Below are 25,326 nucleotides of genomic sequence, written 5' to 3' on the forward strand. Positions count from 1 at the left end.
TGTGCTTCAAAAGTTTATGCATACGCCATCTTGAATTGGTGTGGATGACATCATCACAAACTACGCCATTTGGGCATCCCTATGTGTCCCTGCAGCTATATCAAATTTGGTTCAAATCGGTTGCTGTTCACAAGTTAGCCCACTTGCAACTAGCTGGGTGACTCTGGGCCAGTCACTTCTCTCTCAGCCTAATCCACTTCACAGGGTTGTTGTGAAAGAGAAACTCAAGTATGTAGTACACCACTCTGGGATCCTTGGAGGAAGAGCGGGATATAAATGTAATCATCGTCATCATCATCATATCATCATCATCATCATCATCATCATCATCATCATTTTGGATTGGAGTGGATGAAATCATCACAAACGGTCCCTATGCGTCCCTACAACTGTACCCGATTTGGTTCACATAGGTCCAGGCCTTGCAAAGTTGATGGGGGAGGGGGACACACACACACAAAGAATGGCAGTGATCTCATAAGGCTACTGGAAAATAGGCTAAAAAAGTGGAGTGGTGTGCGGAGTCCAAAAGGGATACCCTGAGGGGAATCGGGGAGAGGGAAGGGGAAAAAAAAAGAGTTACAGTCTTCATGGTTCTCTAGCCCGGCTTCTGGTTCCCGATTGCCATTGGTGGAATCATCCATGTGTGGGCAAGAATTGTAGAAATACACAGGAATTGATGTAAAAACTCAAAGCAGGCAAGATTACAGTTCTTTGGAATAAACTAGCTTTTATGGGCTGAATATTTCGAAGCCGAGTACGGCAGGGCTTCTCTGTTTTAAAAGGCTGTGTGACAGAAATCCAAAACTTATACCCACACAACCACCCCCCTGTTAATTAGCAGGGAAGCGTGCTTCTCTTGCATTTTTGCCTGTTCTGTAGTCATCAGTAACTTTACTTTTTCTTTTCTGGCCAAGTAGACTCCCCACCCGCTCCTTTTTCTTTTTCTAACTGTCCAATTACTATCACTCCTTTCTGTCTAGCTGGGAAATCATACAATCTGAATAAGAACTGTAACGTTACTTTAAATACTGCCAGTTGGATCAAGGCAGAAATGATGATTATTTCAAAAGCAAGCAACAAACGAACGAGATCTCACTAAGATCTCCCTTAAAAGTCTGAACCGATCCTTCCCCTACTTTACCCTTCTCATGAGGAGAATTCCAACGCGAACCGGAAATGGGGACTTGCGCGAAGCGCTTCTTAGAACTTTCTCTTGCTGTCTTGAAAGGGCGGGATCGTGTATAAATCTTGCCGCGGTCGCGTTCGCTACCTCGTCTGACGTCATAATAGCTGCTGGCTGAGACTTCGTCCCGGTCGTAGCCGATCGAGGCTGGTTTGAGCTGGCGCGTTGTCATGGGGACGTGGCTGGCCTATAAATAGAGGCGCTGCAGTGTTAGAGAGGCTTTGTCAGGCGAGGTCGCTGAGACGGACACAGCAGCAGCAGCTTCTACCGACCTGCGCGGCGGCGGGCTTCGGCTCCTCCTCCTCTTCCAATAGCCGGTGCTTTCCAGGCCCAAGGGACAAGGCGGGGGACGGGCTGACTGACCCACCCGTCGATCCCACCGGCTGCCGCGCAGGGTAGGAGGAGGCTGCTGCTGCTGAAGAGGAAGCTGCTGTTGCTGCTGCTGCTCTTGGTGCTCTCGGAGCCTTGCCAAGGTAAGGGGAAGGATCTGGGCCGGGCATGGAGCCGGCCACGTGGATGGCTGGCGAAGCGAAGACCGGCCAAGCCGGGGGAGGCAGGCGCTGGCAGCTGCTTCGGCGTCGAGCGGGTGGGCGGCTAAAAGTCCCTGCGGGGTGACGCGGCTGAGCTGAGGCCGAACGGCGGGGTGAGAAGGCGGCAGCAGGGGGCAGCTTCCGCGGGCCGTCTGCCTTTAAGACGACAAAGGCTGCTCTTTTATTGAAAATGCCGCCCCCTCCCCCCCCCGCTCTTTCGAGCACCCAGGAGCCTTGCAGTGGCTGGAAGTTTCTGTGCTCGGTCGCTCTCTTCACGAGTAGCGACTTGACTGTTTCATTCCTCGTTCACGGCCCCCTCCCCTTTAGAAGCTGCTTCCCCAACGACTCTCTGGGCAGCTTCACTCCGCTGCGTAGCTGCCTTGATGGTCGCTCCTCGGCAGGTCCCTGTTAATTGACCCGGGCTGGCGATGATGGGTTGGTCTGTTGGCAATCCCACACGTGACCCCTTTCCCAACCGCGCCAGGGCGATGAGGTGAGCGAGAAGACGGCGTTAAGGGGCAGCCACCACCTCTTAAAGCGTGTTAGGGTGTGTGGCGGTGATTACGATGCGGGGGCGCAGCCATTATGTGTGCGTGTGTGGCGTCTCGGGCTCTTCCTTTGCTGCGGGTATATGTGTGCAAGAAGCCACGCTGCAGTGGTTGCTCCTTTCAGTTCCGCTGCAGCAAAAGAGATGGTGAGCGGAGGGCGGGGAGGAGAAGTTCGAAGGGATGGAAAGTTGAATTAATGGGACATTGGCGAAGCCTAAATAGCTGGTGAAGTGGTTTGGCATGGAGAACTAGTAGTTCACTGTAAAAGGTTGGCTGGCACTCCTAATGGCATAGCCTCAAGCAGCTAGTTGGAGCTGGGTTCCGGAGCCCCAGACTTGGCCTTCCTTCTCCCTCTTCTTCCTCTCCCTCTCCCACTTACTCACATCTCCCCTTCCACCCTCATAAAGGACCAGTGCAGGTGCCACTCCATTCTTCTTGCTCTCTGCCCCACCCCCTCTCTTTTCCAGGCTGCTCTGCTCCTCCCTGCCACAGCCACTCTGTGTCTGCAGGGGAAGGAGGACATAGCATTAGCCATCCTTGACATGGAAAAAGACTTGGTCTGGGAGCATTGAGCTTCTAGAGCAGTCTTTCCTTCCAGATCAGGGTTTGGACTGGCACAGACAGGCTAGCTGGCGTGTCCATCTGTCTGGTATGCCGATGACGTAGTGTTCATGCCTCTAAGTTGCATGCTGGGAAAGAAATGGCTAGTTCTCTCCAGTACTTTGTATTAAATGGCATTATTCAGATATGGATGGCATAACTTTATGGTTGGCCTGACCCCTTCATTCCAAATAGGGTGTCTGCCACCTTCCCCCCCCCCCAGTGTAAACAGTGTAGTGATGTCTACTTAGGAACAGGTAGTGCTTTATCTAAATAAAAGCTGCTGTTAAATTTCTGAACAGGGATTTGCCTGGAATATTGTTCTCAGTTGGAAAACCATTGATCAGTGAACTTCCAAATAAGTAGATTTTCAGCTTCATTAGTAGAGCTTAAGAATAAGTCTAAGGAGGCTGTGTAACTGAGCTAATATAGCTTCATATCATAATATAGCTTTAAAAAATGGTTGAGGCACGAAAGGCCTGTTTAAAATTCTGCTTAACTTGCCTTTTTGTTGACATTACTGTTTTTCAATATCTGTTGGTTGCAACTCCTTCAAAATGTGGCTCAAGTTGGAAAAGCCTATGCATTATTTCATTCCACTTTCTTCCCTGTTTTAAGGGAAGCAGCAGAAAAGATGCTGCAAAGTCATCTCTAGGTATTGTTATGTTACTAATGTCAGTTCATAGTACTCTCTCTTTCGCCCACACACCCCTTGACACATTCTTTCATGTTGGTGTGGGCAGGTTATTTCTCAAACATGAAAATCTTAGACCAAGAAATGGACTGCAGAACATGAAAACAATGATTTGAAACACATTTGGTAGTAATTTTTTGAAAATGTATTAGTGGCCTCCACCATATCCTGCTCTTTCTTGATAACAGATGGGAGTTCAAATGCAATGTTTGCATATTTTTGTAGACTAGCCTGAGACTGTTGTGTACCCAACCCCATTCTCTGCCCTTTTCTTATGCTGGCACAACAGGATTGTTTGTATATTGCACTAGCTACTTCATCTCTGCATGGCCCTGAGAGCTCTGTGCCTCTCCATTTAGGGATTTGGAAGTGGCTGCAGTCACTCCTTGCCTTAATTCTCTCATTCTTCTAGTACATAATGTTTTCAGAAGTGGCATTGTGTTCTGCCAGCCTCTATATAGGAGTCCTTCTGCATCCAGTAGCCCAGAAAGCCAGTCTGTTAATTATTTTTTTTAACTATGTTTAATGCCATCACATAGTGTTTGCTTTTTTATTAGCAAGTTGTGTGGAACTGTGTGCTGTTGCTCAGTTGGATTGACAACAGGATTGCAACTTGCACTCCTGTGCATGCTTACTCAGAAGCAAGTGCCACTGTGTCCAGTGGCCATAAGATTGCATAGTCTTAATCTGCAGAGTTGAGTGAGAGCAAAGAAGCAGGCTTTTCCCCTCTAGTGGTACACATAACGAGTGTACATGTTCCTTGATTCTTGCCCTATAACCTCTGAAGTATCTGTTCTCCATTTTCCCGCTTGCCAGCCAGTTTTCATAATCTTGGCTGGCAGTGGTTATATTGAACACTTTTGAGTGACCAGCATACAGGGACTATATATGCCTTGTGGGTATTTGTTTCTTTTTTTCTTATTGTTGGCTCCCTAAAAGTCAAAGCAATAACTAGATGAAATGTGACTGACAGTATTGTGTTGGATTTTATGTTCTTAATTTGAAATGCTACAGAGAAATCCAGGGTGAACAAGTTGCTTGGGAAACCTGTAGAAAACAGGTACAAACTGTTAAATTGTTGATGGTAACATGCATCTGTTAATGCTGCCTATTTCTTACTGGTGAAAATAAAAACAAACCTAGCAAGTTCTGGGACTGCCTCCCTGTTGCTTATGTGAAAGCTGCTACTTTGTGGTGAATTCACTACAGTATATAGTAAATCAGCTCTTTGCTACTGTGGTGTTCAGACTGTTTCTAGGTTTATTCTCAGTCTGGCATCAATACTGTAGAGACATAATACTGTAAAGACATAAATGCCTTTCTTCTTTCAGATCAATTCACTTCACCATCTTATGACAACCACCCTGGGGCCGTAAGAAAATAATCCATATTTCAAGATCTCTTGCTTTCCTGACATAACTCCCTTGGGAACAGAAGTAAGTAGCTTCATTCAAATAATGTTTGAGTTAGCTTCTTAAACTCTTGTATCTTTCTTTTTCACTTCCTTGTACGTGACTTAAGATTGAATTCATAAACCTTTTCATATGTCCCTCCCCAGTTCATTGCACTGAAAATAATCTTAGTGGTATAACTGAACATCAAGCAAGATGAACAACTTTAGCGGTGGAGAATTCAACTTTACTTTTCTTGATGAAGGCTTTACTGCAAAAGACATTCTAGACCAGAAAATAAATGAAGTTTCTTCCTCTGTGAGTCTGCTAAGTTAAACATTCACTCCCCCGCAAGATATAGTTGTAATGTATAATAGCGGACAACTGCACATTTGCCTGACAGATGTCTTTTTTTTGTCCCCAGGATGATAAAGATGCATTCTATGTTGCTGACCTTGGGGATATTCTCAAGAAGCACTTGCGATGGCGCAAAGCGCTCCCTCGGGTCTCTCCTTTCTATGCTGTAAAATGCAATGACAGCATAGCCATAGTGAAGACTCTTGCTGCTCTTGGGGCAGGATTTGATTGTGCCAGTAAAGTAAGTGGCAGCCTTTGAATGCTTTGGTGAAATATCTGTATATGAAGTTAAAATGGTCTGCTCTTGATCCTGATTGGCTAATTCTGGAAAAGGTGTGGGCAATGAATAGCATTTAAACCAATAAATTGTTCTCTTTCAGACTGAAATACAGCTGGTCCAGAGTATTGGTGTGCCTCCAGAGCGTATAATATATGCAAATCCATGCAAACAAGTATCTCAAATTAAGCATGCTGCAAATAATGGTGTGCAGATGATGACTTTTGATAGTGAAGTTGAGCTGACGAAAGTTGCAAGAGCCCATCCAAAAGCAAAGTAAGTAGTAAAATTGCTACTTTTCATATGTACTGGCTTCCTGGAAGCAGCATTAGAGTTTAAATAAACAAATGTGTCTGAAAATACAAGTGGGTATGCCTAAGCTTGAGACTGTTCTCAAGATGGCTTTCTGTTTCCTAGGTTGGTCTTACGCATTGCAACAGACGACTCAAAAGCAGTTTGTCGCCTGAGTGTTAAATTTGGAGCCACAGTCAGAACCAGTAGGTTGCTGCTTGAGCGGGCAAAAGAACTTCATATTGACATTATTGGAGTCAGGTAAGTAGCTAAGTTATTTGTCAACAAGCTTGCTACCTATTAATTTAATTTAAAAAACAAACTAGGTAAAACTCCCACTAAATGAAACCAATCTTTTTTTTTTTAGTTTCCACGTTGGAAGTGGCTGTACAGATCCAGATACCTTTGTGCAAGCTATTTATGATGCCCGTTGTGTCTTTGATATGGGAGTAAGTAATCCTGAAGCTTATTTTATATAGCACTAATTCATCCTCGCATTACAATGTTGCTAGAATGCAGTCAGTGAAATCTCAGTTCTGCAGTACAAAATGCTATTAATGTGTAGGTGAAGAGATTAGGCTAGTCTGCTAACTCAGATTTAGCCAATGCTAATCCAGATCATGGCCTATTCAATTTTTAAAACATATCTCACTCTTCCTCTGAGGAGTCCAGAACAGTGTACATGGTTTATATAATATCACAACAACCCTCTGAGGTAGGTTAGGCTGAGAGACAAGTGACTGGTTTAGAGTTGCCCAGCTTCATGGCTGAATAGAGATTTGAACTTTGGTTTCTCTGGTTCAAATCAAACACTCTTTCCATTAAAGCATGCTGGATCGCATACTGTTCATAAGAATGCCATGCCTTTTTCTGCTTCACAAGTCCTTTTAGCATCCTCTATCTATTGCTGCCTACAGATAGTAAAACTGACATATGTTACCAGCGCAAGCATTAGTTAACTTTAATTTTCACATTTTAGGCTGAGTTTGGTTTTAATATGTACCTGCTTGATATTGGTGGTGGCTTCCCTGGCTCTGAAGACGTGAAACTTAAATTTGAAGAGGTATGAACATAACATCTGCATATTAAACTTGTTCATGATCCTTTCAGTTCTGATGGACACCTATAGATGTTCGTAGTTTAATAACACAAATCAGTTCTATTGAATTTTTGAATGTATAAATGGCTTTTAAAAAGCAACACCTTCAGTCTCATAAGGGGAAACATGCCATGTGGGCATGTTTGAAATGAGAAGTTATATTGTATTTATTTGGTTGGTTGATTGATTTCTATACCGCCCTTCCAAAAATGGCTCAGGGTGGTTTACACAGAAAAATAATAAATAAATAAGATGGATATAAGATATGTACTGTAGCTGTAGTTTACAGTTAGCAGTAAACAGCCAACAGCCAGAGGTTGTTGGCAATAAATGGCAAAATGGACACACGTTCTGTGTCATGACAGAAATTTGCTTGCTATATTGTATAGTCTCTGGCTTCTATACTGCTGAAGTGGCAGTGCAACCAGCATGTAGTGTATTCAACTTGCGGGGGAAATCTTGAACTGGTTATGAGCCAAACCTGTAAGCCTGGGTTTCTTGTCTGTTTTGCTTTTTTGTACAAAATATCAAATTGACAGTTGCTATAAAAGTAATACAGCTGTTTTTAGTAGATAAGTTGTCCTTTGTGCAACAGAATAACACTAGTTGTAGCAGGCATTGTTGGGTAAATTCCTCTCTCACACCTAGGTTAACTTGAAAAATTCAGTATGGGAAAATTTACGTAGGTGACACTGATACAAACTAAAGGCAAAACTTGGGCTCTGAACTTCTAGATCTGGAAAGACTTATTTGGGAAGTCAAACTGATGTGTGTCTAAATCAGAGGATGCATTAAATAAATTCAGGACTGCAGAATTTTGGCCCATCTAGCTGTTGTTGGACTCCTGGCATGCCCAGCCACAGTGGCCAGTAGTCAAGGATGATGGTAGTCCATCTGCAGGAGGGCTGAAGTTTCTAAGTTGACCATCTTAACAGTGGAATTTCTCCCTGCTTTCCAAAAGCACTGACTTGGGAAGTTACGAAGATGGCATCAGTGAAAGCTGGCATGCCTTTTCCAAGCATTCAGCTTTCTAACCCATCAAACATCCTGTAGTGGTGACTTCCTGCCCACAAACTGGTAGTCACTGGGGATGCAAAAATAATATAGGTCTTGCTCTTGGAGAAACATTAGGTAAAGACACTTTTATTCATGATGGAATATTTCTGTAAACTTTGCCTAAAAGTGAATTGTGTCGACACTAATTGTTCTTACTTTTAGATAACAAATGTAATCAACCCTGCATTGGACAGATATTTTCCTTCCGATTCTGGAGTGAGAATTATTGCAGAGCCTGGAAGATACTATGTTGCATCGGCTTTTACCCTGGCTGTTAACATAATTGCAAAGAAAGTTGTAATAAAGGAGCAAACTGGTTCTGATGGTATGTATGACTAGGAGAATGTTCAGAACTGATGGCAGACAGATTCAGGATTGTATATTGCCCAAACCCCTGGAGGGGTGGGGTGGAGCGTGCAGTGGCTTCCATGCATATTGTGCTTCCTGTTGATGGAGGTGGAACCATGCAGTATTGACAGTAGAGGAACTAAAAAAGCAGTTTCATTCAGTTACTACAAAGTGCTTCCATCTGAGGCTTTTAGCTTTCTTAGATACACTCAAAATACTTAGTAGGTTACAAAAAATAGGTTGTCTTAGGCACACGTAAATATTTATAGGGTCTTTTGCAACACCCTAGATAGGGTGGGTATAGGCTAGTGTTCCTTATTTTAATTACGTCGTGGGTGAACAATACTAGAACAGTATCAGGGATATACAAAGCACACACCAAAAAAACTCTTAACAGAAAGTCTGACTAAACAAACTTTCCCTAAATTAATCTTCCTGAAGCCAAAGCCCTGGCTCCTTGTCTTGAACTCGCCAAACTCTGGATGAGAATTTAAGCTTCCTGTCCTTTAAGGATCTGCAGAGTCATTCTCCTGCAGCCAACTTCCATGGCCACATATCCTCCTGTGCACCTCCAGCCGAGCTGCTTTTAACAAAGAACTCACTTCTTCCTCCCAACAGCTCTCGAGGTCCCACCCGCCTGGTGTGCTGATTGGTTGAGCCCTGGAGTTCATCAGCCTGTCAGTCAAGACAGGGTTCACTTTTGGTTAATACTTTAGAGGGAGAGGAGACTGGTCACTACACAGCCATTCACTTGTATGGATGAAAGTAAAGGGGCTGGGTTGCCTGCACCTGGAAGCCCAGCCATTAAGAATCAGACCTGCCCTCATCCATATATCGCTTCTATTTCATGATCCATGCAGGAGCAGGAAAGAATCCTGTAGACATTGCTTTCATGTATATAGATGATAAATCAGTAGGATTAAAACATTCATCTCCTCTTTCTGTAGATGAAGAAGAAGCTAATGAGAAAACCCTTATGTACTATGTGAATGATGGAGTATATGGATCTTTTAACTGCATCCTGTATGATCATGCACATGTTAAACCAGTTTTGCAAAAGGTACTGTATGTGGACTAACTTAAAATTCCCATTACTGCTTGTGTATTGTTGGTTGCTTTAACTCTGCCAGATATTCAAGTGTCAAAAGAAGGGAGGGTCCTATAGAGTAGGTGTAGTGTACATCTTGTAATGTTCTGGTCATGAGGCAGTGGAACAAATTCAGAAGACCAGCTTAAGTATGAATCTCTGCATTAACTGCTTGCATTTTAAATTCTTTCCAGAGACCAAAGCCAGATGACCGATACTATTCCTGTAGCATATGGGGACCAACCTGTGATGGCCTAGATCGCATTGTTGAGCGCTGTGGCATGCCGGAACTGCAGGTTGGGGATTGGATGCTCTTTGAGAACATGGGTGCTTATACCGTGGCAGCTGCCTCTACTTTCAACGGATTCCAGAGGCCAACGATACACTATGTAATGTCAAGGCCAGCATGGTTAGTGTCTTAACCTAAGCCAGCGTGGTTTGTAAGGGCTGGGAGAAACTCCTAAATTGGATGCAAGTGCAAAAACCAGAGATTGGGGTATTTGAAGCTGCACAGGTTGCAGAATAGTTTTTTTCCCCAGTGGCTGAGATCAGAATGTTAACTCCCTGTGCCTTCCAGTGCCAAGGACCAGCAGAGTTGTACAGGTCACAGAATTGTTTTTCTTGCCCCACCGTAAATGTTGCCATGTTGCATATTGTTTTTAATTAATACTTGTGAACTGGTGCATGTACTTGGAAGTCATGGTATCTTAGCTGGAGGGTGACTTCATGTGGGTTCCTTCTCATTTGTCTGTTTTTTTCCCCTTATTAGGCAATTGATGGAGCAGATAAGGGAGCAAGGTTTTCAAGCAGAAGTGGAAGAGCAGGATGTCACTTTGCCACTCTCTTGTGCCTGGGAAAGTGGAATTGAACACCATCCAGCAACTTGTGCTTCAGCCAGCATTAATGTATAGATACGGTTTTAGCTAACTTGCAACTTTAGGATTTTTTTAAGGCATTGGGGACCATTAACTTAATTCTTGCTAGAATTTTTAAATGTTTGAAAGACTAGGGTATGCATTAATGGAATGGAATAGACAGCTAGGGGACAGGGAGGTCACACTTATCTGTGTTCCTATGGAAACTATTTGAATATTGTTTTATATGGATTTTTATTCACTTCAAGTATGCTACTAAAACTGATCTTTGTCTGTCAAACAAGCATTTGTAGCTTGTATATTTGGCAGAAAGTAGTATTGTGACCTGACTGTTTTACAATAAAGTCTATTGAAATAATTGGGTAGCAGTTCTTTGCTATATGTGAACTAAATCCTGGGCTGAATAGATTTAAGATCCTGAGTTGTTGCTCTGGCTTGACGATATTTATATACTTCAGCAGCATCTACAGAATGTATGTGTTCTAACAGGCTGCAAACATACTTCCCCTCATGCTGGCTTTCAATGAGGTGATGCTTATTTTGCTTTTTGACCACTTATTATAAGACCCAGAAAAAAAATAAAGGGATTCTGGAAATAAAGCTTGTATATTGTAATTATGTATACACCCATGACACCCTGTTAAAGTACCTTCTACCTAAATCTAATCTGTTCCATACAAGCTTTGCTTCACACAAACTTATGCAGGTCAGTGAACTATGCTTTGCCTACAGAAGTTCTGTAAATTACCCAAACACGTCTTAATATCTTGTATGGATTAATTACAGTATGCTGTGTTAAGAATACCATTCTTGGCAAAGCTTGCTAACAAAAGCATTTGTGTTATAAAATAGCCAGTATGTAAAGTTGTGCCATTGAGTTGGTGTCTATTCCTGGCTACCATAGAGCCATGTGATTTTCTTTGGTAGAATACGGGGTGGGTTTACCATTGCCATCTCCCGTGCAGTATGAAATGATGCCTTTCAGCATCTTCCTATATTGCTGCTGCCTGATATAAGTATTTCCTGTAAACATACCAGTGGGGATTTGAACCAGCAACCTCTTAGGTAATGGTAGGTTTGAGACTGAGCTGCTCTTTCAGGGCTAGAACTGTGTATGGTGAAGATTTCCGCTTTGACTTGCATCCCATCATGTGCTCTGGTTATTTTAAACAGATTTTATGCCGAAGCCTCATGTGCGACACATTGTAGCACCCACTATGCAAGCTACTTGGAACTGGGCCTCAGATGCCCATAGCTCAGCAGCAGGACATAGCTGTTGTCAAGTCAAACATCTTGTGGTGATGCTTTACTGTATCAACTTGGCAGTGTAGCCTTGCCAGCAATTAAAGGGGGCTAAGAGAAACAGTAATTTTGAGTATGATAGTAACTGCTTCCTTGAGCTCTAAACATTTCTATATCATAGGAGTCGCTGGACAGAAAAAACATTAACCTGTTTCCCAGTAAAAATAGAACACTGATGGCTCCTAGCTAAATGCTGCTGGTGCTAAAAAGCACACACTAATTATCTATATTATTAATTCTCCAAGATGGGCCATGCGTGGGGACGTGGTAGAGAGAAGGGATTGGCTGACAGAGTTTGCACCTGATTGGGCAGTGGTGATTCCATATGCAGATAGGGAGAAGGAGCCTGTGAGGACAGAAGCACCATGGTGACTGGGCAGTGGGGATTCCCTATGCAGACAAGGAGGAGGGGCCTGTGATGGTTAAGGTCAGTTGGAAAGCAACTGTTACTGGTAGGAAGATGTTCTTGATTGTAGAGGAGAGGAATCTATCTATATATAAAAGGACAGCAGGCAGGGGTCTGCAAAAAGATGGGTCGTGAGGGAGGAAAGAGCCCCTTCAGGAGAAGAAGGATGCCCTTGTGTGAATTAAATGAGGAAACAAGATGAACAAAATCTATTAACTTATGGAGGGAGGAAGAGGGAGAAAAAACATGAAGGGAGAGGGAAGAAAGAGTGGGGCAGAGCCAGTGGAGGAGAAAGAAAAAGAAGGGAGGGGGGAGAGAGGGAAGGGACGGGCCTGAGCCTGTCAGCAGCCTGAGGGGAATGAGCGGCCATGGCAGCACTAGCAGCAAGGAAGGGCCCAGTCAACTGCTGCTGCTGTTTGGGGCTACCAAGGTCACTGTCAGAGGGAGGCAGGCAGGCAAGGGATGGGCCCGGGCCTGTCAGCGGCCTGGGAAGAACGAGCGGCCATGGTGGTGGCAGCAGCGAGGAATGGCCCAGTCAACCACTGCTGCTGCTCCTGGGGGGAGGAGCAGGAGCGGGGCTCGGGTGCGGGTGGGGAGGTCTCTGGGGATAGGGGGCTGCAGCTTGGCAGCAATGCTGCAGCCACGACCAAGAAGGGTGAGGGGGAGGGAAGCAATGGGATGGAGGAGGAGCAGGAGAGCAGCTCAGGTGAAGGTGGGGAGATCACTGAGGTGAGGGGAGCAATCAAGTACTAACACGCAGATGCTCTAGAGTGTGCAAGAGTTCCAGCACTGAAGCGGAGAGAAATAAAGGCGGCGGTCAGGATGCAGAGGTGGAGGGCCGGCAGGTGAAGCCCCGCCAGCCAGGAGGCAGTGGTGGGGAGAAACAATGGTGGTGGCAAGGAGGTGGGCAGACAGCCCTACCAGCTGGAAGGAGGAGGTGGGAGGTGGTGGCGGGATGGCCTGGCCCTGGCCTGCCCAATGGGGACAGCTGCGGGGGGAAAGTGAGAGCGCTGGGGGGGGGCAGAGTGAGCAAGAGCGCTGCAGGGGGATGCCACAGGCTCAGTGCACAGATGCTCTGTGCGGGGTCAGCTAGTTATTATTATTACATTATATCCCGCTCTTCCTCCAAGGATCCCAGAGCAGTGTACTACATACTTAAGTTTCTCTTTCACAACAACCCTGTGAAGTAGGCTAGGCTGAGAGAGAAGTGACTGGCCCAGAGTCACCCAGCCAGTATTATGGCTGAATGGGGATTTGAGCTTGGGTCTAAAACAAAGCAAATCCTACTTAAGCAAGGTAGGATTTGCTTGTTAACAATGTTCTATGAACAGAGTTCTTCATAGACAACAACCTCGTATATTATAAATATATACTGCTTTTCCACAAAAATGCACTCAAAGTGGCTTACAAAGATGGCTTCCTGTATGGCGCTCACACCAACCTCCATTAAAGAAATGCTGCGGGTTGCAGAGGGACAGTTATTTTCCCACTGCTAAATGTAAGAATTACCTTAAAAGGAGCTTCTAAGTTCAATTTCCAGGAATGCTAATATGCAGAACACCCCTTCTGACAGCAAGAAGCATTTTGAAGCCTCTTGTGAAGTGTGAATGTAATTCCACATTTTCTGATTAGTCTCCCCCTGCCATGAACAGTGTAGATGGCTAGTAACTGGAGAAGATGACTCCTTCAGAGGTTAATGTTAGAAAACTATTATGTGGGGGAGCCAGATTGGGACTCTGGCGGAAGCAAAAGCAGAGGCGTAACTAGGGAAAATAGCACCTAGGGCAAGCACTGAAATTGCACCCCTGTCCAAACAGGAATGATGGGACTTGTAGTCAACAATATCTGGAAATCCTTGTTAAAAGGAACACTGTACCATCTAGACATGGTTGTTGATCAAAACCTGAAAACATGAGCCATCTCTGTAAAAGACTTAGAACAACAGTCAGGAGTTATGCGAGGATTCCAAGAGTCATTTTCTCTGTCTCATCTCATTCTTTTTAAAAAACATGACTTTGTCCTAGAGGATCACCTGCCCAAATAGCCACTAGCAAAATAGGGGAAGAAGGTGGTGGTGGGTCTATAAACCAGTGAATGATTCCTGCCAGCCTTTGTCTTATGATGACTGTTGGCTCATGATGGGGTATATGTGCATTCATCACACCAGTGCTTACTTTGACACCAAGAGGGAGGAGGATACATTAGTTTGCCACACTAGACAGAGGCATTTGCAACAGGAGCAGACAGCCAAGTTCTGCCAGGGCCAAAACCAGCCCCTGCCAGACTAAGAAATCATTGTAATTTGCCCCTTCCTGTCACAAGCAGCGTGCTGTTCTTTTATTATTTAACTCTCAAATATCCCAGTCATGGATGGAAAATTCAGGGTCAATTTACGAGAGACACATTTTCTACATGGAGATTTCTTCTGTGCAGGTGTTGTGTAGAAACCCATGTGTAGTGACCGCCAGGGGCATAGCAAGGTTGAAATGGGCCAAGATGAGATTTTAAAATGGGCCCCCAGCCCCTCAAAGTCCAGGGCCTCCAGACATCCCAGGCCCCCAAGGATTTAAGTCTGATATTTCAAAATAAGTATGCTGCCTGGAAATACATTTCACTGAATACACACATGCACACTTCACAGTATATAGTGATATACATTGAGTACTATATATTTGTGCTACTTTTAATGCCTAGAACACACTAGCAACGCTAATTATTAAAATGGCCCCCTCGCTGCAGATTAGCAAAGGAGACATTCAACCATGTAGGGTGAGCCTATGTTTGTTTTCTCAGAATTCTGAACAAATTCAGTCAAGTTTGATTCCAGGAGGTTTTTCACAGGCGGCTTTTAAAGCCCTTTAACACACATCTCCTCTGGAATGGAGGTGCTGCATTCACATGTTGGCCAGATTGACCCTGAAGTCCCTGCAAGTTATTGGACAGCAGTTCACACACAAGAAAAATAAAATAAAATAAAAGCACAGCACATGCTTCACAGTTCTCACTCAGACCTTCTGGGCTGCAAAACAACTTGAACATAAGTGCATTTATAAATGAGTGAAAGAATGAATGAATAAATAAATATTTGTTCCAGAAGTTTTTGTAATTTTCTGGCATGAAACAAGCCACTTATAGGCCTTAGATAGTTTTTGTTTTTAAAGCCAGCACATTTTCCAGTCTGTTTTAAATTAAATATTCAGAGACTTCTCAGTCTCGCCCCACCCCCCCATATCAAAGCCCTATGGCAAGCAGATCCCTATATATGGGGGTAACCACAAAAAGGAATTCACAGCCTACCTTGCAAAAGCTGTGCTGGACGGTCTGGTCTGCTGCAGGGAGCTCGGCCAGCCTCCTTCCTGCCTTTCTTGGGGCCTGCCCAGTTCAGGCTTCAGGGAGGCCTACTCAGAGGCCTCTCTGGAAGCCCTGCCCACCTGCCGATCAGCTGAGAGGTGGGGAGAGAAGAGCTCTGCAGTTTGCAGGCTGCTCCGATCCTAGGCCGGAGCTGGAGGCAAGTGGCTGAGGGGCCCTGGGGCTGGGCAGGTGGGCAATGGGGTGGGGGTGGCAGGAACTGGCGTGGCGCCCCCACCTCAGTGGCCTGCCCCCCCAGTTCCGCCTATGAACAAGAGCCCTCCATTGTCATGCTCCTTGACTAGATTGTGCCCTTCCTCTCCTTCCCTGCCCACCCACACCTCTGCTATTTACATTAAGACAATCGAGCACACAGGCCTCAGTCACACAATAGGCAGACTGACTACTTTGGCCCTTCTCTTGCAAGTTAAGGGAACGTATATAAAGCTGGTAATGGGGTTTGCTTTCAGCACTACTTACAAACGAGGAGCAGGCCCACTTGATCAGCTGCCATGCATTCCAGTATGCTCTTCGTGTTCTGTGCCTGTTTGCAAATTTAGGCTTAGGATCTGACTCACAAGGTCCTTTATAAATCTGCTAAAACAAGAGGAATTACATGTTAGTTAATAAACTTGTTGATGATAAAATGTTTGGAAGGAAGTTCCGTTAATTTCAGAAGGCTAAGACTCCCAGCTATAGTAGGCTGGAAGATCACAGCTGGAAGATTGCGGTCTAATGTAAAGTAACTTTCTTTCTAGCTTAGTATTTGTAGATTGCTTGTATAGTTTTTGCCTTGACCACAGTTCCTGTGGCTGCAGAATCTGACTTTCCTTGTATGCTTCACCCACCCTGTTGATTAGGGAATTACACTACTTGCCAGCTTGCAAATATTGTAAATGCTAGAGGGGGGAAAACCTATAAGAATGATATGATGCAACATAATCAATTTGAGTTGTCTCACAATTTAACATTTCAATTACATCCATAATCCAGTGTTTCTAGTGGTACATAACATCTATCTATTTCTCCTAGGCATACCTGTAGCTAATCCCATGTGTGACAGCTCTTGCGAGAGTTCGCGAGCAGCTGTCGGATAGGATTAGCAAGGGCTGGCCGGCCAGAAAGCTGGGCATGCCAGGAGGGTGGGGAGGAAAAAGTGGCGGTGGGTGAGTGGGTGGGCCGGCCGGGGGCGCAGAAGCTCTGCATCCGGCCCAGCTAATTTGTAGAATTACTGAAGCATGTTTTGTAAAGCAACGGTAGTAATGTTTGTGCTGTAATCGCAACAGTAAGATACTTACAGCTCTAGTTGCACTTGGTTGAATGTGCTTAGTGGCCCTAAACTGGGATGTATCTGGTGGGGGCCAGAGGAGCATCCCCTCCAACTGCTCACACAAGTCTCCCATGCTGCATATGGAACATTTAATGTTTTCAATGTTGGGGTATGTTTCTTTGCAAGGGCTGGAGGTAATGCTTGAATAAGTCAAAGAAACACTTCTGAAGGTTAGCAGGGTTGGGTACCAAACTGAGGTTCCCCCTGTTGGAGATGAACTTCCAGTGCATTGACGTTTTGCACCAACTGTTCTAATGACCACTGGGGGCATTGGGAGTAGAGATAGTGAGTCAGGGTCTCCCTATCTGGCCCTACTCTATGACCCCTGAACTGACTCTGTAGCACTTCCTGTGCTGAGTCACAATCCTTCCTTTCCTCCTAGAGAGCAGATGGAAACATCTCTCTCTCTTCTTACCTATCCACTATGTACAGGTGAAACTCGGAAAATTAGAATATCGTGCAAAAGTCCATTAATTTCAGTAATGCAAATTAAAAGGTGAAACTGATATATGAGACAGACGCATTACATGCAAAGCGAGATAAGTCAAGCCTTAATTTGTTATAATTGTGATGATCATGGCGTACAGCTCATGAAAACCCCAAATCCACAATCCCAGAAAATTAGAATATTACATGGAACCAAGAAGACAAGGATTGTAGAATAGAACAATATCGGACCTCTGAAAAGTATACAGTATACTGTGCTTGATTGGCCAGCAAACTCACCTGACCTGACCCCATAGAGAATCTATGGGGCATTGCCAAGAGAAGGATGAGAGACATGAGACCAAACAATGCAGAATTGCTGAAGGCCGCTAATGAAGCATCCTGGTCTTCCATAATACCGCATCAGTGCCACAGGCTGATAGCATCCATGCCACGCCGCATTGAGGCAGTAATTGCTGCAAAAGGGGCCCAAACCAAGTACTGAATACATATGCATGCTTATCCTTTTCAGAGGTCCGATATTGTTCTATTCTTCAATCCTTGTCTTCTTGGTTCCATGTAATATTCTAATTTTCTGAGATTGTGGATTTGGGGGTTTTCATGAGCTGTACGCCATGATCATCACAATGATAACAAATTAAGGCTTGACTTATCTCGCTTTGCATGTAATGCATCTGTCTCATATATCAGTTTCACCTTTTAATTTGCATTACTGAAATTAATGGACTTTTGCACGATATTCTAATTTTCCGAGTTTCACCTGTAGTCCTTTAGATTAGAGATAGGTCTTTCCTATCTAAGTGTATTTAACCAAAAAATATTTAACCAAAAAAAATGTTTAGTCATACAAGGATCTCCATGTGTTTTCTTTAAATAGCTGCAATATCCAAACCATCCTCTGCTACCTACTCTGTAACTGGAGTGTGTGCTCATTCCTTAGTGCTCTGCTGTTTTACCTATTGTGGGTAAAAATCAACAACCTCTAACACCCCCCACCAGCCCTTGGTACCTGTTTGTTCACCCTCTGTCAAGGCCAGAGGTGGTGCCCTGAGCAAGCAATGATGGCAGCAAAGAAGAGGGGCAGAAGCAGTGACCCCCCTCTCTCACAAGAGTGTCAGACCATGGAGAAACATAGGGGTGTGCACGGAACCGGTCCGGCACTGGGGTGGGGGGTTCTATTCAAAACAGGGGGGCTCTACTCACCCCTTCCAGTAAAATCCCGTATTTCTTGAAGATATCGGGCGGCAGGGTGCCGCCCGCTTCAATCTCCTCTGGCGCGGGCTCCTCGGCTCGTATCCATCGGGGCGGCAGGATCACTCCCAGTCCCTGCCGCCCCCTCCAAGTTAAGTCCCCCTCGGCTGGCGGCCGCCCCCTGAAGCTCCACAGAGGCCCCCCGCCGCCCCCTTCTTTCCAGAACTACCCCCATTACCAGAGGACGGCAGGAGAACTCCCTGCCGTCCCCTTCCCCCTTGCCGGCTGGGCTGCAAATGGCTTCTAGGAAGCCTTTCGCGCGCGCGTGCGCGAAAGGCTTCCTAGAAGCCATTTGCAGCCCAGCCGGCAAGGCGAGCGGACGGCAGGGAGCTCTCCCGCCGCCCGCTCGCTAAAGTAAGCACCTTAGCGAAGTGGGCGGCGGGAGAGCTCCCGAGGAGCCCGCGCCAGAGGAGATTGAAGCGGGCGGCACCCTGCCGCCCGATATCTTCAAGAAATACGGGATTTTACTGGAAGGGGTGAGTAGAGCCCCCCCTGTTTTGAATAGAACCCCCCACCCGAACCAAAACCACCCCGTGCCCGGACCGGTCTGGAGGCCTTTAGAATGGCCTCCGAACCGGTCCGTGCACATGACTAGAGAAACACATGGGGGCTTGTCAGGATCCCACCCTGAGGCCCCTCTCAAGTCCAGGGAAGTGATTTCTTTTTATCTTGTTTTATAACCACTTAGTCTCCAGTATTTACTTTCTTTCGCTGCCACTATATGAGTACTGCTCTCAGTACTCAACACCTTGGTTACATAGCCTCGTGAGCACAGGATAGGTGTATATGTTCAGAGTACAAATGAAACAAAACTTGAGGTGTAGAACAAAAACAAGAATAAGTTTGTTTACAACTGATTAGAATAAAGATCTCTGCAAGGCAGAGCACATAAACTCTATGAAGTTGCTAAGTACGCCAGCTGTTTAACTCTCTCTGAGCGGTTTTTCCTTCTTGGTTCCATGGGGAAATTATGGAAGTCATTTGGGGGAGGTAAAATAAATGCTAGACTTGGGGGTTATCAAACCATCTTCAAGTCCATAGACATCAGGCCTGCTCAACTTTGGCCCCCCAGCTGTTTTTGTACTACAGCTCCCACAATCCCAAGCCACAGTGGCCAATAGCCAGGGATTATGGGAGTTGTAGGCCAACATCTGCAGGAGGTCCGAGGTTGAGCAGACCTGGCTTAAACAGATCACAGGATGCTTGGTTCCATTATATTCCTGCATCAGGACTGTCCCAATGCCAGTGTTAGAGGCATCTGTAACAACATAAAACTGTTCAGATAGCACAAACCAATCTCTCTGCAATGCTCTGTCCAACTCTCACTCCTAACTCTCAGCTCCAACTATCTCCATCTCCAACTGTCTTCTCCTAACCAACTATCATTTAAATCCCTCCCCCTGAACATTCCATGCCAGATTATTATGGCAACTCACTCACTCTCCAGCTCCTACATCTCCATCTTTATTTTTGCTCAGAATGGCAACCCCACTCTCCTGGGGTCGCAGGCAACCAGGGCTCCCCTCACCCGTGAGTCCCCACAGTGGCTGACCTGCATATGCCACAATGCTAGTCCAAACCTGGGAAATTTGAAAGAGAGTTAACCTGACCAGGCCAGTTCAGTCTGGGGGTGTGTCTGTGTTCACGAATGTTGGTGGGGTTTTTTAAAAGAAATTTTTTTAAACCTTACCCCCCTTGGGGGAGTTCCTGGAGGTAGGGGGGGGGGGTCTGCAGAGGTTCCCCCTCCGCGCCGGCTCTCCTTATGGCCCCCTCTGGCCAGTTTTCGGCCTTCTTCTCTCAGTGCGGTGGCCATTTTGAAGGCTGCGTGCCTGTGCAATTGGCCTCTGCATGGCTCGGGCAGGAAGAGTGGCCAAAGAGCCGACTGGCCGGAAGCCAGCCAAAGAGCTGGCTGAACAAGCCAGAGGGGGCCATAAGGAGAGCCAGCGGGAGAAGGAGGAACCTCCGCAGACCCCCCACCACTAAAACAGGAACTTCCCCGAGGGGGATAAAGTAAAAGAACCCCCCCCTTAAAAACAGAACAAAAAACAGAAACAATAAAGGTCTGCAAACCCCCGAACAGTCGGGGGGTGTTTGGTCCGGGGTCAGACCAAACGGGATGGTTTGGTTCGACCCCAGACCTTCAAACCAAACAGGTTCAACATCAAACGTCTTGAATGTTGAACGTGTTCGCACATCCCTAATCCTTGATTGCTCTTCCATACTCTTAAATGCTCTTGAGAACATACTGTATGAAGCTGCCTTATTCCAACCCAGACCATTGGTCTATCTAGCTCATTATCGGCTACACTGACTGGCAGTGGCTCTCCAAGGTTTCAGATTGGTCTTTCCCAGCCCTACCTGGAGATGTCAGGGAGTGAACCTGGAACTTTCTGCATGCAAAGAAAATACTATGGCCGCATTCGCATGTTACATGAAACTGGATGTTGCCGAACCCACCGTTCATTTTTCTAACTGTGAATTGCATCACAGATGTTCATCCAAATGCAGCCCGGCAACCTCCATTTTAAGGGCAGGGGAGCCATTCCCTCTCCCTGGTCCACTGAGGCCACATCCCAACAAGCTCCATGGTGCTCACATCACCAGACTGTGGGCAAGGCATCAGAACATCTCCAGGGCAGCAGCCATTGGCCATGATCTTCAGAAGGGTGTTCCGAGCATGATCATGCATTTTTGGGATGCACCTCCTGCCCTTGGCAAATGGCATTTAAATCTCTTTAACTGCCATGCAAGCCCTTCATCTGACAGCAATTGCTCCACCTCCTCATAAGAGCTCAGCAACAAAACAGTCTCGAGCACGCACAATTTCTAGCAGGCGGGAGTGTGTGCTCAAGGGCACTATTTTTTTGTTACTCAGGAAAGGGGAGGGAACACGATGACTTCCTAGAAGGGGATAGGTATATGAGGGAGGGCAAAGGATCCTGGGGTCTGGCCCGCCATGACCAAGGATGCGCTTGTGATGGCTCACGCTGGCAAAGCAGTCCATAGAGACTAAACCATACTCCTGTCCAAGGAATGGCTGCGCTCATGAGTGTGCCATCATTTTTGCCACCAGGGAACTAACACTTTCATGAGAGGGCAAGTCTACTGGGGAAGACCTTAGGCTCGCAAAAACCTTTGGTCTTCCTTCGGACTGTGCACTCATGCATCTTGGCATACCCAGGTGGGAAGACTGAGGACAGACTCGAACTGAACTGAACCAGCCAGTTCCATGCACATCCCTACCAAGAACATGAACTGCATTCAGGTTTTCCCCTTCAGTGAGGTCTGAGTGACAGCTACTTACCAATGGGCCTTGGGTGCATCATGATCATTGTGATTGTTTCCTAATGTCAGCAGTGCTGGCTATGTTCCTGTCATTGTTTTGCAGCTGAACCTAAAAAGGAAGAAAAGGATTAAGGGAGACCCTGATCTTCAAGGAGAAATGTGGGGAAGAAAACACAGCAATCTAATAATATCTATATTATTAATTCTCCAAGAAGGGCCATGCGTGGGGACATGGCAGAAAGGAGGCAATTGGCTGACAGTGCGGGAGGAGGTGATTGGCTCACAGGGTGAGAGATTTCTGGAGCAGTAGGGAGTTTTGCGGGGCGGCTGGAAAGCAGTTTGACAGTTGGCTCAGAGGCACCATGAAGCGGCAGGGAGTTCAGAGGCTGGGGGCAGATTCAGGAGCTTGACAGTTGGCTCTAGGCGCTGCGGGCAGCAGACAGTTGGCTAAGCTGTGCCATGAAGTGGCAGGGAGCAGGGAGCTCGTAGACTGTCAGGCCAGCAGATGACAGTCCCTGGCAGCGGCAGGGGGAAGCAAGACAGAGATAGAAAGATGGAGGACAGGGGGGCTGTGGAGAGAGAGTTCCGGGGGGGGGGAAGTGAGAGAGTTGTGGGGGAGAGACCAAGCGAGAGAGTTGTGGGGGGCAAGAGCGAGTGAGAGAGTTGCGGGGGCAAGAGCAAGCGAGAGAGTTGGGGGAGGCGAGAGCAAGCGAGAAAGTTGTGGGGGGGCAAGAGCAAGTGAGAAAGTTGCAGGGTGCGAGAGCGAGCGAGAGAGTTGTGGGGGGCGAGAGCACGTGAGAGAATTGAGGGGGGGAGAGTGAGCAAGAGAGTAGTGGGGGCAAGAGCAAGCGAGTTGCGGGGCTGAGAACGAGCGAGTTGCGGGGCAAGAGCAAGCGATAAAGTTGCGGGGTGCGAGAGCGAGCGAGAGAGTTGCGGGGGGCCAGAGCACGTGAGATAATTGAGGGGGGGGGAGAGTGAGCGAGAAAGTAGTGGGGGGCGAGAGCAAGCAAGAGAGTTGCGGGGTGGTGAGAGTGAGCGAGAGAGTTGCAGGGGGAGAGCAAGCGAGAGAGTTGCGGGGGGTGAGAGCCAGCGAGAGAGTTGTGTGGGGAGAGCGAGCGAGAGAGTTGCGGGGGGAGGCGAGAGCAAGTGAGAGAGTTGCGGGGGTGGGATGCCACAGGCTCAGTGCACGACCACACAGATGCTCTGTGCAGGGTGAGCTAGTAAAGAGAATAATTCATCTTATTGATACTCACCATCAAATGGTTTTTGACATATTAAAAGGATCTCTCTCTCTCTCTCTCTCTCTCTCTCTCTCTCTCTCTCTCTCTCTCTCTCTCTCTCTCTCTCTCCCTCCCCCCTCCCCCCATCATTAAGATCTTCTCTCTCCATTGTCACTTCTTGTTGCCTGAAAAGTGGATCTTATCAGTCTAGGGTGCTTTTCCACATGTCCCTGGCTTTTCAATTGATCATGGAACTGAAAAAAGATCCTTCTATGTAAAACAGGTTAACAAGAGAATTTGTGTGGATATGGCATCTCCAACCAGTGGCCTCTCTATTTTTTTTCATCTGTGTGCAGAATGAGTTTTGTTCTGGGTGGCAGTATCAAGGCAGTGTGTGTGCACGTGCATTCAGAGTGGGACCTTCCTGATTCAATGTAAGCAGGATCTAAAAATAATGGAGTGGACATAATAAAATTTGTTCACACACACATGTGCACACGGCTTAGAGCAGGGGCGTAACTATAATAGGGCAAGGGGAGACAGTTGTCTGGGGGACCACTGCCTTGGGGGACCCCCCCAGAGTCCAGTCACATGACTGACTCCTCCAGCCACGCACCCGCCTGGGCTTACTTCAGTTGTATTCATCATCATCATCCAAAATTGATGTGAGTGTTAAGACCTGGAGCTACCCAAAGAGCACGTCTTTCTCTAGTACCATTAAATGACTTGCATTGTCCACAATTTACAAAACCTTTAAAAAAATTAATTTAGGAAGATGTTCTATTGTGGCACATACTGTAGGTTAGAGCTGAGCTTCTGTGAGGGGGGCCCCATTTTAAAATCTTTTCTCTGGGCCCACTCCAACTTTTTCTCTGGGCCCACTCCAACTGACCCCTGGCTTAGAGGGAACACTGTCTCCAACTGACAATGGCTTTGTCAAAACATTGATACAAAGGGAATCTTTTACTCCCTCATCTGCTTCCATTTGATCACATGTAATCTGGATGGGACAGCCACCTAATAGTGCAGTGGGGAAATGGCTTGACTACCAAGCCAGAGGTTGCCAGTTCGAATCCCTGCTGGTATGTTTATGGGAAACACCTATATTGGGCAGCAACGATATAGGAACATGCTGAAAGGCATCATCTCCTACTGCACAGGAGGAGGCAATGGTAACCCCCTCTTGTATTCTACCAAAGAAAACCACAGGGCTCTGTGATCGCCAGGAGCACAACTTTACCTTTAATCTGGATGAGAGCCCGAGAAGTGGAAGGTCTGCCTCTCCATGTCCTTTGTGAAGTACAATTGCCCCCCTATGTCAAAGGACTTGGCAAGAGGAGATGTGTAGGTGTACAACAATGCCAATGCCAATGTCAAGGCACTGACACAAGAGGAAGTCTACTTCTTCGAGTGCTACTCACCAAATGACTTCTTTTGTTTTGTTTTTGACTGCACAGGCCCACTCCATCCACCTCTTTTCACCAGACCAGGGTCTTTTACATGTCCCTTAGCTTCCCATAGAACATGGGCCTGAAAGTGGTAGTTGGGCTGGCTATGTTGAATGGGCAAGCAAGAACAAAGGGGTTTATGACATCATCAATGCCTTTGTTGAGGCACTGGCACCAAGTGGGAAAGGCCTGCCTTCTCATTCACCATCCAAGTGGCCAGGAACAGGATTGGCAGACTACAGCCTAAGAGCCAGGGCCCTCCTTTCTCCATCTCTGGTCAACCTAGGGTGCTGCTGGTCTCTCAATGGGTCATGGGCCTGAAAAGAATCAAGATCTGTGGACATGGGAACAATGGAGCAAGGAGGGACGACCATCCCTGGGCCACCAGGCTCTGGGGTGTGTGCGCCAAGGCACCCACTTACCTCTCCCCCAGGGTACCCCCTTGCTCCCTCCTGCACCCAGCTGGTGGATTGCACCCAGCTGGTGGTGCCCCCTGTTGTGGGCACCACAACATATTAGACTCAGAGGTACCAACCCAGAAGTATATGGAATTCAGGCCTGTGTCTGATTTCATTTTATATTAAGAGTTCAATTAATGCCTGGACTCAGGGTGAATGGACACCCAGATCTCCCTGGGTAATGCTTGGTAAATGCTTTGTAAAGGCAGGGGAATCTAGCATTGTTTATCAGTGTTTGTGGAAACTCACAAGAGACACAATGGGTCAGGCTTAATTACCAGTCTCACACTGCTGAAATTAACCTGCTGTCCAGTAATCCCCTTTCCTCACTGACAGGATGCTTCTGCCTCTGTCAAATGTATTGAGCAGGCCTGTGTCTGATTTCATTTTATATTAAGAGTTCAATTATGTATTGATCAATACATATGTATTGATCAGGCGGCAATATCACAGGTAGCGGGCAGAGGGAGGTATGGCGGTGGGAGTTGGGCA

The 25,326-nt window shown here is 46.4% G+C and overlaps 1 protein-coding gene and 1 long non-coding RNA gene across 4 annotated transcripts; one reads left to right on the top strand and one right to left on the bottom strand.

Moving 5' to 3' along the window:
* Nucleotides 1-1,420: 1,420 nt before the first annotated feature.
* Nucleotides 1,421-10,939, top strand: ODC1 (ornithine decarboxylase 1). 3 transcript variants are annotated; one of them, XM_053285652.1, is made up of 12 exons: nt 1,421-1,659; nt 4,890-4,994; nt 5,117-5,267; nt 5,374-5,547; nt 5,687-5,859; nt 6,001-6,135; nt 6,242-6,323; nt 6,854-6,937; nt 8,192-8,354; nt 9,325-9,437; nt 9,659-9,873; nt 10,234-10,939. In XM_053285652.1, exons 3-12 carry the CDS (start codon nt 5,166-5,168, stop codon nt 10,373-10,375), a joined length of 1,383 nt encoding a protein of 460 aa, XP_053141627.1. In that variant the 5' UTR covers nt 1,421-1,659; nt 4,890-4,994; nt 5,117-5,165; the 3' UTR covers nt 10,376-10,939. The 3 variants fall into 3 exon arrangements, with proteins under 3 accessions (XP_053141627.1, XP_053141629.1, XP_053141628.1); XM_053285654.1 differs by lacking the exon at nt 1,421-1,659 and adding an exon at nt 2,191-2,209; XM_053285653.1 differs by lacking the exon at nt 1,421-1,659 and adding an exon at nt 2,296-2,410.
* Nucleotides 10,940-15,899: 4,960 nt separating this feature from the next.
* LOC128345568 (uncharacterized) lies at nt 15,900-24,446 on the bottom strand. Its single transcript, XR_008316523.1, has 3 exons — nt 24,350-24,446; nt 21,728-21,817; nt 15,900-15,992 (listed from the first exon to the last, which is right to left on the bottom strand). It is a non-coding gene; the product is annotated as an uncharacterized LOC128345568 (long non-coding RNA).
* Nucleotides 24,447-25,326: the final 880 nt, after the last annotated feature.

Source organism: Hemicordylus capensis, chromosome 1, assembly GCF_027244095.1.
Source record: "Hemicordylus capensis ecotype Gifberg chromosome 1, rHemCap1.1.pri, whole genome shotgun sequence".
NCBI lineage: Eukaryota > Metazoa > Chordata > Lepidosauria > Squamata > Cordylidae > Hemicordylus > Hemicordylus capensis.

Coding starts and splice junctions, on each gene's coding strand:
- ODC1 (XM_053285652.1), top strand. CDS start 5,166: ATGAACAACTTTAGCGGTGGAGAATTCAACTTTACTTTTCTTGATGAA. Junction 5,860..6,000: donor AGAGCCCATCCAAAAGCAAA/GTAAGTAGTAAA, acceptor TCTGTTTCCTAG/GTTGGTCTTACGCATTGCAA. Junction 6,324..6,853: donor GTTGTGTCTTTGATATGGGA/GTAAGTAATCCT, acceptor TTCACATTTTAG/GCTGAGTTTGGTTTTAATAT.